Below are 13,564 nucleotides of genomic sequence, written 5' to 3' on the forward strand. Positions count from 1 at the left end.
AGGGGGAAGAAGAAAAGGAGAGGAAGGAAATATATTATGCACAATATGATAATCTATAGAAATATATTATTGTATGTGAATTTAATTTGTAAGCCGCTCTGAGTCCCCTTCGGAGTGAGAAGGGCGGGATATAAATGTATTAAATAAATAAATAACATTGTAATATAATACTAATATAATATTAACAATGTAATATAATATGATATAGTACAATATATTAAATACTAATAGCATAATATACTAGTAGAGTATTTTTTATATTTATATATATATATATATATATATATATATATATATATATATAGGTAAAGGTTTCCCCTGACGTTAAGTCCAGTCATGTCTGACTCTGGGGGTTGGTGCTCATCTCCATTTCTAAGCCGAAGAGCCGGCGATGTCCGTAGACACCTCCAAGGTCATGTGGCCGGCATGACTGCATGGAGTGCCATTACCTTCCCGCTGGAGCGGTACCTATTGATCTACTCACATTGGCATGTTTTCGAACTGCTAGGTTGGCAGGAGCTGGAGCTAACAGCGGCCGCTCACGGGATTTGAACCTGGGACCTTTCGGTCTCCAGCTCAGTGCTTTAACGCACTTCTCCACCGGGGCTCCATATATATATATAGTGGAATAATATAGTACAATATAATATTTAATATATAATAATTGTATATTATATATTACATGTAATATTGACTCCAATATGCCGATGATAACGTAGTCCATGTGCATTCAGAAGATCTACGAGCCACCTTTGCAGCAGCATAAGAGAAGCTCGACCTCGCATTGAACACGTTGCATGACATGTTCTGCATACAAATTGAATAGGGAGGGTGAGAGTATGCAGCCCTGCCGCACTCCTTTCCCAATCTTGAACCAGTCTGTTGTTCCGTGGTCTGTTCTTACTGTGGCTACTTGGTTGTTATACAGATTCCTCAGGAGACAGACAAGGTGACTTGGTATCCCCATACCACCAAGAACTTGCCACACTTTATTATGATGTACACAAAGGCTTCAGAATAGTCAATAAACAGAAATGTTTTTCTGAAACTCCCTACCTTCCTCCATTATCCAGCAGATATTGGCAATTTGGTCTCTCGTTCCTCTGCCTTTTCTAAATCCAGTTTATACATCTGGCAACTCTCGCTCCATGTATTGCTGGAGTCTACCTTGTAGGATGTTGAGCATTACCTTACTAGCATTTGAAATAAATACCACTGTACGAAAGTTTGAGCATTCTTTAGTATTGTCCTTTTTTGTATGGGAATAGAAATTTTTTCCCCCAAAAGTTGCACTTTTTAAGAGATTGGGGTGACAGAGGGAGCGAAGAAGATGCAGTGCCTGAGGGACTTAATTTCCCCTACTGCCATTCCCTTTCCATTGTGTGTCCTGTCCTATTAGGATTATAAGACTGGGGGCAGGGAATGGTCAAATTAACAGCATTTGTGGCTGAAGAGTGGTGTATGACTGCTGTAATAAATACTGTTTTAAGCGGTACCTAAAATGTGATACAGTACAAGGCTGGTAATGATGGGAAAGCTGTAAGCAGCACCAGCTCATTGTGTGGTGTAACAGAGTGAATAAAGACAATAAAGCTCCTTATAAAGATTGTATATTTGCAGTTATTTTCAGACACACATTTCTAATAGCCAGGGGGTAGAATGATGGTGTACCGCAGTTTGTTTGATGCTATAAGGTATTGTATTTGGTTTTACCAATTTGTAAATGCAAAATGTAACAAAAGTGAAATATGTAAACTTCGAACAAGTAGCAAAATTCACAGCTCAGTTCAACACAGCATTAGTCAAGAAACAACTGTTAAATAAAAAAAACAATTAGACTCAGCCACTATCACTTTGAACCCCGCAATATAAACATAGCAGGTAAGAAAACATCCCCTTGTACATACTATTTGGGTTTTAAAGTAGTATTTCATACTTGTAGAGCTATATTGCAAAAAAACTACTCAGACTATATGTCTACTAGTCAACAGAGAGAGGGGATTTCTGACACTTTCCCCAGCAGCTTCCAAAATATCTGCTTTGGATAGCAGAAGAATGTTCCAGATCGGTAGGAGAAGTGGCAGGAATAGCAACAGGAGAAAGTGGGCAACCAATAATCATGTCGCTCTGCGAATAGGCACTTTGACTACATTGTGTCTGCTTCTGTGAACAAAAGGCAAATATGGACCAAACACTATCAACAAGTTTAGAAGTGTTTCAGCTCATTTTAACTAAAATTACTTAATCATAACTTTGGGTAAACAAAGCCAACATGGGAGAAGTGAGCGAACAAAGTATGTGTAGGTTTGAGTGAGTATGAGAGAGAATACATGATCCTGCCAGGCTGCTCCTGGCATAGCAGTGAATATTTATTTTATACCAGAATTACCTTACAACATCGTGTTCTGATTTTATGTGGCTCACTTTTAGTATATAGACATTCTCTTATATACCAGAATTAAGTTGCTGTTGTCCAAATTGAGGTCAGGTGGACTACGTCATGCAATTCATTTTGCTCTCTCAGGAAATGATTTCTCAGAGAAATAGGTCTGCCTGTTCTGACAATTATCTTGAAATAAATCTAGAGAAAATGCTTTCCAAGAAAAGCCAGACACACTGATCACAGGCACAAAGTCACACTATAGTGCAAGCCACAAAGTTATGAATACATTTTTGTGTAACTGACTTGTATTTAGTATGAGCTTTAGGGAAAAGTATTTTTTTTCTGTAACTCCTCTTCTTGTTTACCCTTTTGATGGAGATTTATACCTGATGCACTTCAACAGGACTAAAGTAAAAAAAATGCGTACATTGAAAAGGAGTAGTTAAAAACAATTATTGATAGTGATTCCATTCACCACTTCATAAAGTATTTTGGGCTGAACAAGGGGTGGGGAAAGTGGCTTATAGTTCCAAAACTTGTGCCATTTTCCCTCCCTTTTTTTAAAAAACATGGATTTTGAAAAACAAAAACAAAAAAACCCCCGTAAGACTGAAAACACAAGGTTTCCACTCCTGACTTATTTACAATCTAATACCTTCAACTCCTTAAATTTTCAGAGAACCTCCGAGATCCAAATGAATCAGAGTGATTTGGATTTGCCAAAATTTGGGGGACAAGGCAAAAATTATTCCTGTACCTGACAAAGTTGCTCTCTTCTGGTGATAGTGCTCTATACGCCTCCACTTATATTTTCATATTTAGTCACAATATGAGAAAATGACCCATCAGATGTAAGATTCTGTTATCTGGTGCCTTTTCCTTATTTTAATCATCCTCAGTATTTGCTCTAATAAATATGACTACTATTATAGTATAGATTGCTCATGCAGACAAAGTATTACCACATCCAGCCACTATATTCTTTGCAATATGGGAGATAAGATGAGGAAATTCTTTATAAATTTAAGAATACAAATCTATGCCAATTGTTTTTTTGTTTTAAAAAAAAATGCAATTCAAAAAGTAATTCTGTAAAAGGCAAACATCCATTTTGTTCCTGTCCTATAACATCACTGTGCCAGTAGCATCATACATTTATACATGAGCATACTGTGAGTTCTGCAGCCTGAGGTACAGGAGTTAGTTGTTATCATAGCTGAAAAAATGCATTAAGAAGTATCAAAATTAGTGACTCCTTTCAAAAGGTTAGTGTTAATTATGTATTAAGTTCATTAGGTTTTTGAAGCATTTCAGTGGAATCTGCAGGAACATAGTTCATACCAACTGCAAGGCCTGAGCGCCGTGAAGAAAGTTCAGATGCAGGGATGCAACGCAATTCTTTGCGAGAAAGTTTTACTGGGGTTGTTCCTTGAAGCTGGGTCATAGAGTCTTTTGTATGAGAATGAAAGACTCCTTGTGGATGAGATTTTGCAAGATTTTGCACTTTTCCTGCTTGCTTTTCCTGACTATGAGATGTCCTGGGTAAAAATTCTAGAACATCCTCTTGAAATGCATTAGACTTTTGCTGTACTTCTAAATTATCTGTTGGGTAGTTTGCTTCTTTGAATCTTCCTACTGATTTGTCTGTCCACCCAAGTTCTTCTGACAAAGCAATTGGTTCTTCTCGGTTTGGTGTACCATCAGTAGAAGGAAAACCTGAAAATAAAGTCAAACTGCTGATTAGATGCTTTGGGATAATGGTTATACATTGTTTGGTCTGTTATTTCAAATGTTAAAATTATTTTTAAAATAACCAAAGTATATTGGCAGAAATTGATAAATGGAAAGGGAGCAATACTATGTAATGGCCTATATCCTGAGTTATATGTATATACTCTTTGGCAAATGGGAAGGGCTCCATGATAGCAGATGCTCTGCAGATGGGCGGTGCAGTTGATATGGATATTATTTTGATCAATTTCCCTGAAAAATACCAAAGTCATCTCCCATGATGTTCTGAAAGGTACCCAAACTGGAAGGACCAGGGAGTACAGTAAAAAAAAAATCCACACCTTATTTCCTTTGGTGGGAATTTTAGATTTAAGCTAAAGGCTGTACTGGAAAAGATAAATCTGAAAATGTTACTTTAAACATCTAAAAGCTAAAGTGAGTTAATTAGATCTTATTTAAGAAACAATACAAAAAAACCCCAGTATAGTGTAGTGATTTGAGCACTGGACTCCCACTCAGCCATGGACTCCCATCTAGTGACCTCAGGCATGTGACCTTCTCTCAGCCTCAGAGGAAGGCAAAGGCAAACTTCTGAACAAATTCTGCCAAGAAAATCCTGTAACAGATTTGCCTTAGGGTTGCCAGTCAGGAACAACCTGAAGGCACACAACAATCCAGATCATCATCACAATATTTTTTTTAAAGGATGGCTAATATACCTTCCGTATTGACCATATTTAAAAAAAAAAACAATAAATTCCATTGCACTTTCTGCTAGGTATGGCTTATTAATGTAATACCCATACATTTACTCTGTGACTGAGGAGGGTGTATCGATTCTCCAACCAGTTCCTTTAATTTCTTCTTCAATTCTCTGCTAGTTTTCTTGTAGAAGAACAAGTCTTTTTCCAGTTGTTGGACTTTTGCCTCATAAGTTTTAAGAGCTTCTGAAATACTTTCGCCGTCTTGCTCTAGAAAGGGAAATCTAATTTCAGGTTCATCGTTGCTTTTGTTTCAGTTTCATTCTATAGCATGAAAACAACAGTACTGTAGGCTGCATTTCAGTTGTGGTTTCTCCGAAATTCTGAGAGTTAAATGATATATTCAAATGTTCATATGTAATGATGACACTTTGGTGGAAATTTTCCAGAAAAAATGGACACCATTCTTACAGGTAAAAACAGAAGTAAATTTACCCTTACAGATTAAACAGATGGAAATCTATGTAGTGACAGGATGTGATACTGTAACAGGAAAAGCAAAAAGGAAAAGAACTGGCAAAATGTTACTAAACGACTCCTGGATTTAGGGAGGTGAAGTACATATGTAAATTAATAAAGGGCAGTCAGTCCCAGCACAGAGAACTCATGAGGGGAGAAGATTATTATTATTTTTTTAAAAAAAGAAGGGAATTCATTAGTAACACTTGAGGATAGATACGTAAGAGAGTCAGAGGGGAGTGAATGTATATGGGTAACCAAACTGATTGAAGAAAAAGGTCTGACATAGCTCACTTTGAATATTATACAGTTGGATCCAAGCACTGGAACCTGATAAAGCAACAACCATTCAGTATCTTATGAAAACAAAGTTGTTACTCTGTTCAACCTGACTATGACAGGCTTCCTTACGTCTGGACCATAGAGTATTATGTGCAGCATTATAGGAACCAATTATATAATAAATGTGTCAACATCAGTCATTTGGAGACCCATGACCAAATCAAAGGAAAGATTTAAAGCAGGAACCATAAGGCAGGATGAGTCTATTAAATTTGCAAGAATGTGTGTAATGTAATTAGTACAATATCAGGGAAATGTCCTGCACTATGTACTTCATAATAGTTGAACACAAAGAGAAGATAATCAAGGCACCAAATTTTAAAAATGGATCCTGCATATGCCTTAAGGAGGAAAATATCAAATAATAGCTGAAAAAGTACAGTCTCAGAGAATATACTTGATGGAATTAATGTTTGTTCTACAAAATGCAGAAGAAGTCAGCAACAGTTGCTAAGAGGAAAGGAGGGTTATCATTAACATCTTTTCCCTAAATCCTCTTGCAGAAGGCCTAAGGTTCCATCTACACTGCCATTATAATGCAGATTGACTGCACTGAACTGACTACACTGCCATATAATTCAGTTCAATCTACATTACAATGGCAGTGTAGATGGGCCTAATATGTCAGGGCATGTAGGTAAACGGGATTTCTTGAAGGAGAAAGGAAAAATTTGCTTCCTGCACTTCCTCAGTGAGAGTGTGCCATGGTGATGGCATAGATAATCTAGATTCAAACCGTCCAATCCACTGAGAGTAATCATAGTAATCAACGTGTTTATTCTCATCTTTTTGCCCATTACAACTCTGCTTCACATCTTAAAATACCAATTAAAATATGATTGGCCTTCATTTGCACATGTGAGTCTGAGCAGTAATGGAAATGAGCCTTTTGTCTATACTGTATTTATTTACACTTAGGTGTTAGATTAATATTTCAGATGGAGTGATATTTTGAAAGCTACAATATACTAAGAATATTAAAAAGGTCTTTCTGAATCAGAACAATATCCTGTTTCCTACAGTAGCTAATCAAATGTGACCAAAATCAAATACCTTTGCAATGAAGTAGTATTAATTGCATCTTTTGCTCATGTTCTTTTTGTTGGAGGGTGAGACGCCTGTCACATTGCAGCACAAGATGTTCATGTGCCCGTTCTAGTTCTCTTGCTATGTTTTCTTGCTCTGTTACCTTTATTCCAAGTTCTTCAGCCTGAAGTTGTAATTTACGTTCGCTCTCACGAAGGCTGACAACCTAAAGAAGCAATAGTATTTTCTTTTGGGAAAATCAAAGCATTCCTAAGAAACGTACACATATGACATGTCAAATTTTTTAAAAAAAATCCAGTAGTGACATAGTGGCATAAAAAAGCTAATTCAATACATTCTTACGTTTATTTAAAAAAACCTCATTGGCAATACATCCTGTGTCACATTGTATGTCTAAGGATTTATTTAATCAATTTCAAACACAATAAGAAACACATATATAACCAGAAATGGAAGATGTTTGACTTTAACTATGCCTTGTGTCATTATCATATAGGAAAATAATACTTTATAATATAAATTAATACTGAAGACAATACATTTCTATTAGTGCTTTTATAAAAACAAACACCCTGTTCAGAACTACATTTCTATACAATTTATTCTTATTTATTTTATTTTGTATAATCTCCCCCAGGCTACAGGAAACTCAATTAATTAAAAAAAAACCAATGTAAATACTATAATAATAACAATTGTTATTGTTATATTTATTTATACACCGCTTTATCTCCTCAAAGGGGACTCAAAGCGGCTTGACATAAAAGCATTAGTATACAATTTAAAATATACAAATATATAAACCTTAAAACAGAATTAAACACAAACAACACTAAAAGTTAACAGTTATAATCCATCAAAAACATATTCGAAGTTAAAAACCACAGCACTCCCTGACCAGATCTTAAGCACCGTCTTTAAAAGATTACAACATTTTAAAAACACATTAAAATAATATTTTTAAAATTCTTAAAAATATTATTAAAGCTATTCTGGTATCCTTGCTATAATAAAATGCATTTGGCAGCTGTTTTGGGCTACTGACAAGAACAACAAAAAAGAACTGGCAGTTTTTTCTCAGCTGAGCATTACTCTGCAACATACCTTATTAAAATACTTTATAAGAATTGCTTGCAGTTCATTAGCAGTCAAGGAAACCAACTTTTCCATCACATTGGCCTCACTGTGCAAAATTATTTGAGATGAAGCTCTGACTGAATTCTGATGATTTTGAATACTTTCGTTCTTATAAGCAATGGCAGCTTCCAAAGTTTCTATTCCTTCTTCAAGTTGGAAGAGAAAATGTTCCTCCTGAAAAGAGTAACGATAAAGAAATCAGTAATTCATGAGAAAGCTACCAAAGGTGATGCATTGCAAATTGTCACTAATTTATCAGAATGTGTCAACATCACTGTATTATTAAAATATATCAACATATATTGCAATCATAATATAATAAACAGCATCATGTGTGTAATGTTCTGATATAAATAATTTTTAACTTAGGCTATAATGTAGGCGGTACTGGTAACCATTCTAAAAGAATAGTTTTAATGAGGCAAATTAGTTTTACTTAGAAGTCTCACTGAGCTGAATAAACCCATACAATCAAGAAAGTATCCATGAAAGTCAACTTAATTGAGTACTTACTATCACACAACATAAACTTCAGCTAGCACAAGAGGCCATTTTAATTCCCTCTCTTCTTCAGCCTGCCATAATTCCATAAATTTGGTCAAGAGAACCTTCCAGAGCAATGTATATAATGGGAGTTGCAAAGACATGGCCCTCCTCCTTATTCTGCCAACAGAAGCTAGCATATCAGCAATAGGATTCTGTTTCAAGGAACTGGGTTCATTCAAAATCAAGCATCCTTTGAATAGGTCAAACTAAGTGCATAAAATTTCATTCAAGATAACCTGACTACCACTATCTTGCAAGGAAATACTGAGCATATTCTGTAATACGTTGTTATACAAATACTTGGCACACTGCCTGAGTTGACTGTGTAGCCTGGAATACTTCACTGTTGTTGAGAACCTTCACAACATTTCTGCCTTCTGTTGACCCTAAAGTGAACTCACCATGGGGTTTTGGGGGGAGAGAGGACAAGATTTTTTCAGAGGGGGGTTGCCTTTGCCTTCCTTTCAGACTAAAAAAATGTGATAGTTCAAAGCTACCCAAGTGGGTTCTCATCAGCAAGCAGGGATTCAAACATTGGTCTCTAGAGTTGTAATCCAACATTCAAGCCACTACATCACATTGGCACTTTGTCTAGCACACTGTCTTGTGTAATATGAAAGCATAGTCAATGTGGAATGAGCTACCCATAAGTACAAAGATTTAAAACCACTGTTGAATCTGAACTCTAAAAATAAAGATGAATAACATCATCTCCTTATTACTCATCCTTATGGAACTCTAAGGTTTCCCATCTTATAGCAATATGAAGAAAAAAGAAAACTAATTTGGTTTGCCAATATCAGAGCCAAGAGAAGACTCTTCGGTCAGACATGGAATCAAATGTAACAAAGTGAAATGTGTCCTCATTTTTATAGCCTGGGTGTGATTGATAGGCTACAAGGAATGCAGGGATGTCTCTTTGGGATCCTTGTTTCATGTCCATGCATACCACTAATTGTAAGAAATGGGTCAGGGCAATCAAAATCTGTAAGTGCTCACCATCAGTGTCCTAGTATATGTTTTGCCTCATACTGGAACAGTAGTCTGGATGTCAGGCATCTTTTTTTGTGACAGTGCAAAAACAGAAAGGAGAATACAGATCTGAACCTGACTGGTTTCCCTTCACTTGAACTATGGGGTAGCAGGTGCAGGTAACACAAGATTACAAAGCTTAATAATATAAAGTTTAAAAAGAAGAAATATCTCATTACTAGCAGATAACTGTTAACAAATATTGCGATCAGAACCTTATAGCTGTAATGAGATGGCTTGAATAAGAATGCAGATGCTGCTGTCTTCAAATAAAGAGAAAAGCATGTGTTCTCAGCTGGCAATGAAGCATGTTATTCATTTCACATAGAAAACAGGATCCACTTCCCTACAGTAACTTCCAGCTGCCCCCATGTTTCAAGTGATAACTGATCCTAAACAAGTTATAACTGCAACTTAAATTATTACTAATCCAGCTTGCATGAATTGATGCTCTCTAAAATAATATGCTTTTTAATTTCTATTTTAACGACTCTCAGTATTAGTTACTTAATACTCTAGTTGTGCATATAATATGTAATTTACTTACTTCTGGAGACAATACCCTGCCATTCTGCAATTTCTCATCCACACTGCTCCTTCTTTTCAGAAGCTGGTCCCTCTCCTTCTCCAGAGCCTGAACTTCTTCAAAAATCTTTGCATGCTCAATAGTGGTGCTGCTCTGAAGCTGCATATTTTTGTCACATAATTCCTGATCCAGCAAGCTCAAGCGACTTGATAATTTCAAAATATCTTGACTGAGAGCCTACATAGTCACAAGCGAAAAAACAACCCCTTTCAGAAAAATGCTAACATTTTGCATCTCAACATACACACACATTTGTAAACATTATGAAAGTGCATCAAGGGTTGTTCTGAACAAAATTAGTCATATGATTGTACTATTGAAATAAGTCCCTGACCAGTTATGTATAAATCCAATCCTCAGCAAATTTTGGGACTTAAGGACAATTAAGCTTAATGTCATCCAACTGCATACAAGAAACAATGTAGGACATCCATTATCTGTTTTATTTTCACTTATATTTATTCTGACAGCTGTGAACAAAATCACAAATGAGGCACTCATACAGAGCATTCAATAACAGAAATTGAAGCATTTTACAAATACTGAATACTGGAAGCAATGAAAGAAATGTTACAGAAGGCAAGCAGTCTGAATCTCAAGCTCTTGGTCATAGCAGCAGATTGGCAATTACTTTCTAAGATGCTAACATCAGCTGTTAGCTGTTAGCCTGGAATACAGGAATAACAAAAGTACCTGGCTGGATCTCAGTTTTTTAATTTCTAAATGGCTCTTCTCTTGCATCAAAGTTTCCTTCTTGGAAATGATAGCTTCTCTTCTTTTTAAATCTTCTTCCAGATGAACTAACTCCTGACGTTGATGTAAAACCTTCTCTAGCTCTTCATCTAGCCATTTCTTTTTCTCTTCTAATTTCTGTGCCAAGAACAAAAAGATATATATGGTGAGGATAATTACACAACTCCATCCAGAGCTTCCACAATGCACTACCATTTCATGGTGGTGAGATTAGATGCTTCTGTGAAGCAAGAGGCTGTGAAAGCTATGTAGGTGGAAGTACTATTGCTGGTAGGATATCGCATGTCAGACAGGTCTTTGCAGTGAATCCAGGCTAAATGAGCCAAACAGCAACTTGACTGCAGCAGTAGTGGGAGAGGGAGGGGAGACTCTGGTTGAGGATATCTAAAAAATAACATAACTTGCATCATAACTAATACGTATTAGTATTGAGCATGAATGTCATGAAAACCCTATGATGAGACAATCAAAAACAAATCCAGAGATAACGCCAAAAGATGACTTCTGGGGAAGAGAGGATGACAAGTACAAGTAATGCTGTGGCTAATGATGCAAATGGACAAAAACTAAAAGGATGTTCTGCTGTTGACATGCTCAGAGATGAGAGGGAAGTTCAAAGCTGCAACACATACAATAGGAACATAAAATGTGAGAAGAATGAATCAGGGGAAGTTACCTGTGGTGAATGAAGAAATGGAATGTGAAAATATTGCAGTATTTTGAGTGAGTGAACTAAAGTGAACAGGACATTTTCAATCAGATAATTACAGTGTGTTTTGGAGGCATTAACAGGAAGGTGATATGTAGCAAAAGCATCCAAAAGATATATTGCAAAATCTGATGGAATAATATCAATAAGACTTTGGAGGAAACTTATCCATATAGATCCGTATAGATCCAAATTTATGCTCCATCTACAGAATTAAGGAGAAACTGAAACATTACATGTGGAAATCCAGGAAGAAATTGATCATAGGTAATTAGAATACAAAGGTAGGAAACAGAAAGGATTCAAAGATTGTAGGGAAATTTGGTCTAGGATGAAGAAATGAAGCAGAAGAAGGACTGAATTCTGTGAGGCCAACCGTTTGTTCATCACACATTCTTCAAGCAATCAAAGAGACACTTACATATATGGATATCAGCTGATGGTCAATACAGAAATCTAATAGACCATAAAGCTAAGATGGAGGAACTAAATTATCTTAGAAAACGAGGAGCAGATTGTAGCACAGACCATGAACTGCCAACATCAAAAATTAGACTAATGCTATTTTTTTTTACTAAACTAGCAATTGTGCCAAAGTACAATCTGAATAATATCCCCATAGAATTTAAATATAACAAATAGATTTGCACTATTAAAACTAATTGACTGTAAGGCAGAAGAACTCTGGAATGAATACATGGGTATTGTCAGGAAAGAATGCAAAAAAAAAAAAAAGATGAAAGAGAAGCCTCAGTGGCTGACAGATGAAATATTTACAGTAGTTAAGGACAGATGAGAAGCAAAAGAGAAAAAGGACTGAAATAGGGCCAGAACACTGAATGGAACTGTTATGATTGAGCCTCATGGCTCTGTTACTGGCAGACGTGGGCGTAAGACTCCTCGAGAGTCAGATACTCTCGAGGAGCGAGAAAGAAAGAGACTGCGAGATATCTTTGCAGCACCATCTGACGAAGAGTCTTTTGAGGGGTTTACGGAGAGAATGGAGGAGGGGCTGGTTAGCTCGGAGGAGGATGAGATGGATTGGACTCGGGTGAGGGAGGAATTGGGTGCCACTGGCAATGATGGGATGGAAGATGAATGGGGACCTTCAGGATTAGACCCATGGACAAGCTGGAGGGATGGGACGGGATCCACAGCTGGGGATGCTGTGGGGCGTAGTCAGAGGTGTTCCAGCTCTGATGAGGAAAGTGATGAGGAAACGCCCGGGTTAAGGAGGGCAGCTGATAGTGATGAGGATTTGTAACTGGCATAAAATGAGGCTTGGGAGCAATTGCAAATTGCGTTGGGCAAGGTAATCTGGACGAACGCTTGGGATCTGTGTGGGACGCTTTCCTGAAGACTGGTGTGTTTTCATGTGCTGATACGTAAGTTGTTTTGGAATTTGGGGTCAGACGGCGGGAGGAATTGTGTGGGCTTTTGTTTGTGCAAACTTGTGCTTAATCTCATTAGCTTTGACCTTCCGTCGTCTTCTTGACGGACGCCATCTCCTGCTTTGGATTTCGGACTGAACTGACCACGGCTTGACTTCCCCCTACTCGGACTTGGTGAAACTTCAAACGTCTGCTTCTGGCTTGAACTACGGAAAGGAACTGGGTCTACTCTACTGCTTCAATCCTCGGCTGATCTGTGTGTATTGGAAATCTTGCCTGCTGTGTGGAGGAGTGACTCAAGTTACTCAAAGCACAGTGCTGGCAGCAGAGAGGAATCTGCTGCCAATTAATTGCATTCTTTTGAACACTTTGTTCCCCGGCTTCTGTTTTGTTTATCCCCAGGCTGAAGCAAGCTGTTTTGTTTTTACCCGGATTAAACTCCGGTTTAATCCGGTTTATCTTTTGAACGTTTTTCCTTGCCCCTTTTTGCTTTTAAAGGCTAATACTGCCTGGCCCTTGTATTTTACGGGCATTTTGAGTTCTGTAATCCAATAAACTCTGTTATCTTCGATCTTGTGGCGTTCTGTCCTTGACAGGAACAGTCCAGCAATTTATGCATAGGGACAAAGAGAATAACAGTGATCCCTTGGTGTCCTCTGGTGATTGGTTTCAGGACTCCCTGTGCAT

General features: G+C 37.2%; 1 protein-coding gene across 5 annotated transcripts in view; it reads right to left on the reverse strand.

The window, feature by feature from the left end:
* Positions 1–1,594: 1,594 nt before the first annotated feature.
* The window catches only part of kif27 (kinesin family member 27), a 30,262-nt gene continuing 18,292 nt past the window's right edge, over positions 1,595–13,564 (reverse strand). For 4 of the 5 annotated variants that reach the window (XM_062972029.1, XM_062972027.1, XM_062972026.1 and 1 more), the window contains exons 13-18: positions 10,718–10,894; positions 9,986–10,201; positions 7,828–8,034; positions 6,730–6,928; positions 4,921–5,085; positions 1,595–4,099 (exon numbers count right to left, since the gene is read on the reverse strand). In XM_062972029.1, coding sequence (XP_062828099.1) covers positions 3,660–4,099; positions 4,921–5,085; positions 6,730–6,928; positions 7,828–8,034; positions 9,986–10,201; positions 10,718–10,894 — 1,404 coding nt within the window. In that variant the 3' untranslated portion in view covers positions 1,595–3,659. The remainder of the gene's footprint in view (positions 4,100–4,920; positions 5,086–6,729; positions 6,929–7,827; positions 8,035–9,985; positions 10,202–10,717; positions 10,895–13,564) is intronic. The other variant, XM_062972028.1, reaches the window with a different exon arrangement.

This window comes from Anolis carolinensis, chromosome 2 (genome assembly GCF_035594765.1).
Source record: "Anolis carolinensis isolate JA03-04 chromosome 2, rAnoCar3.1.pri, whole genome shotgun sequence".
In the NCBI taxonomy this organism is placed as follows: domain Eukaryota; kingdom Metazoa; phylum Chordata; class Lepidosauria; order Squamata; family Dactyloidae; genus Anolis; species Anolis carolinensis.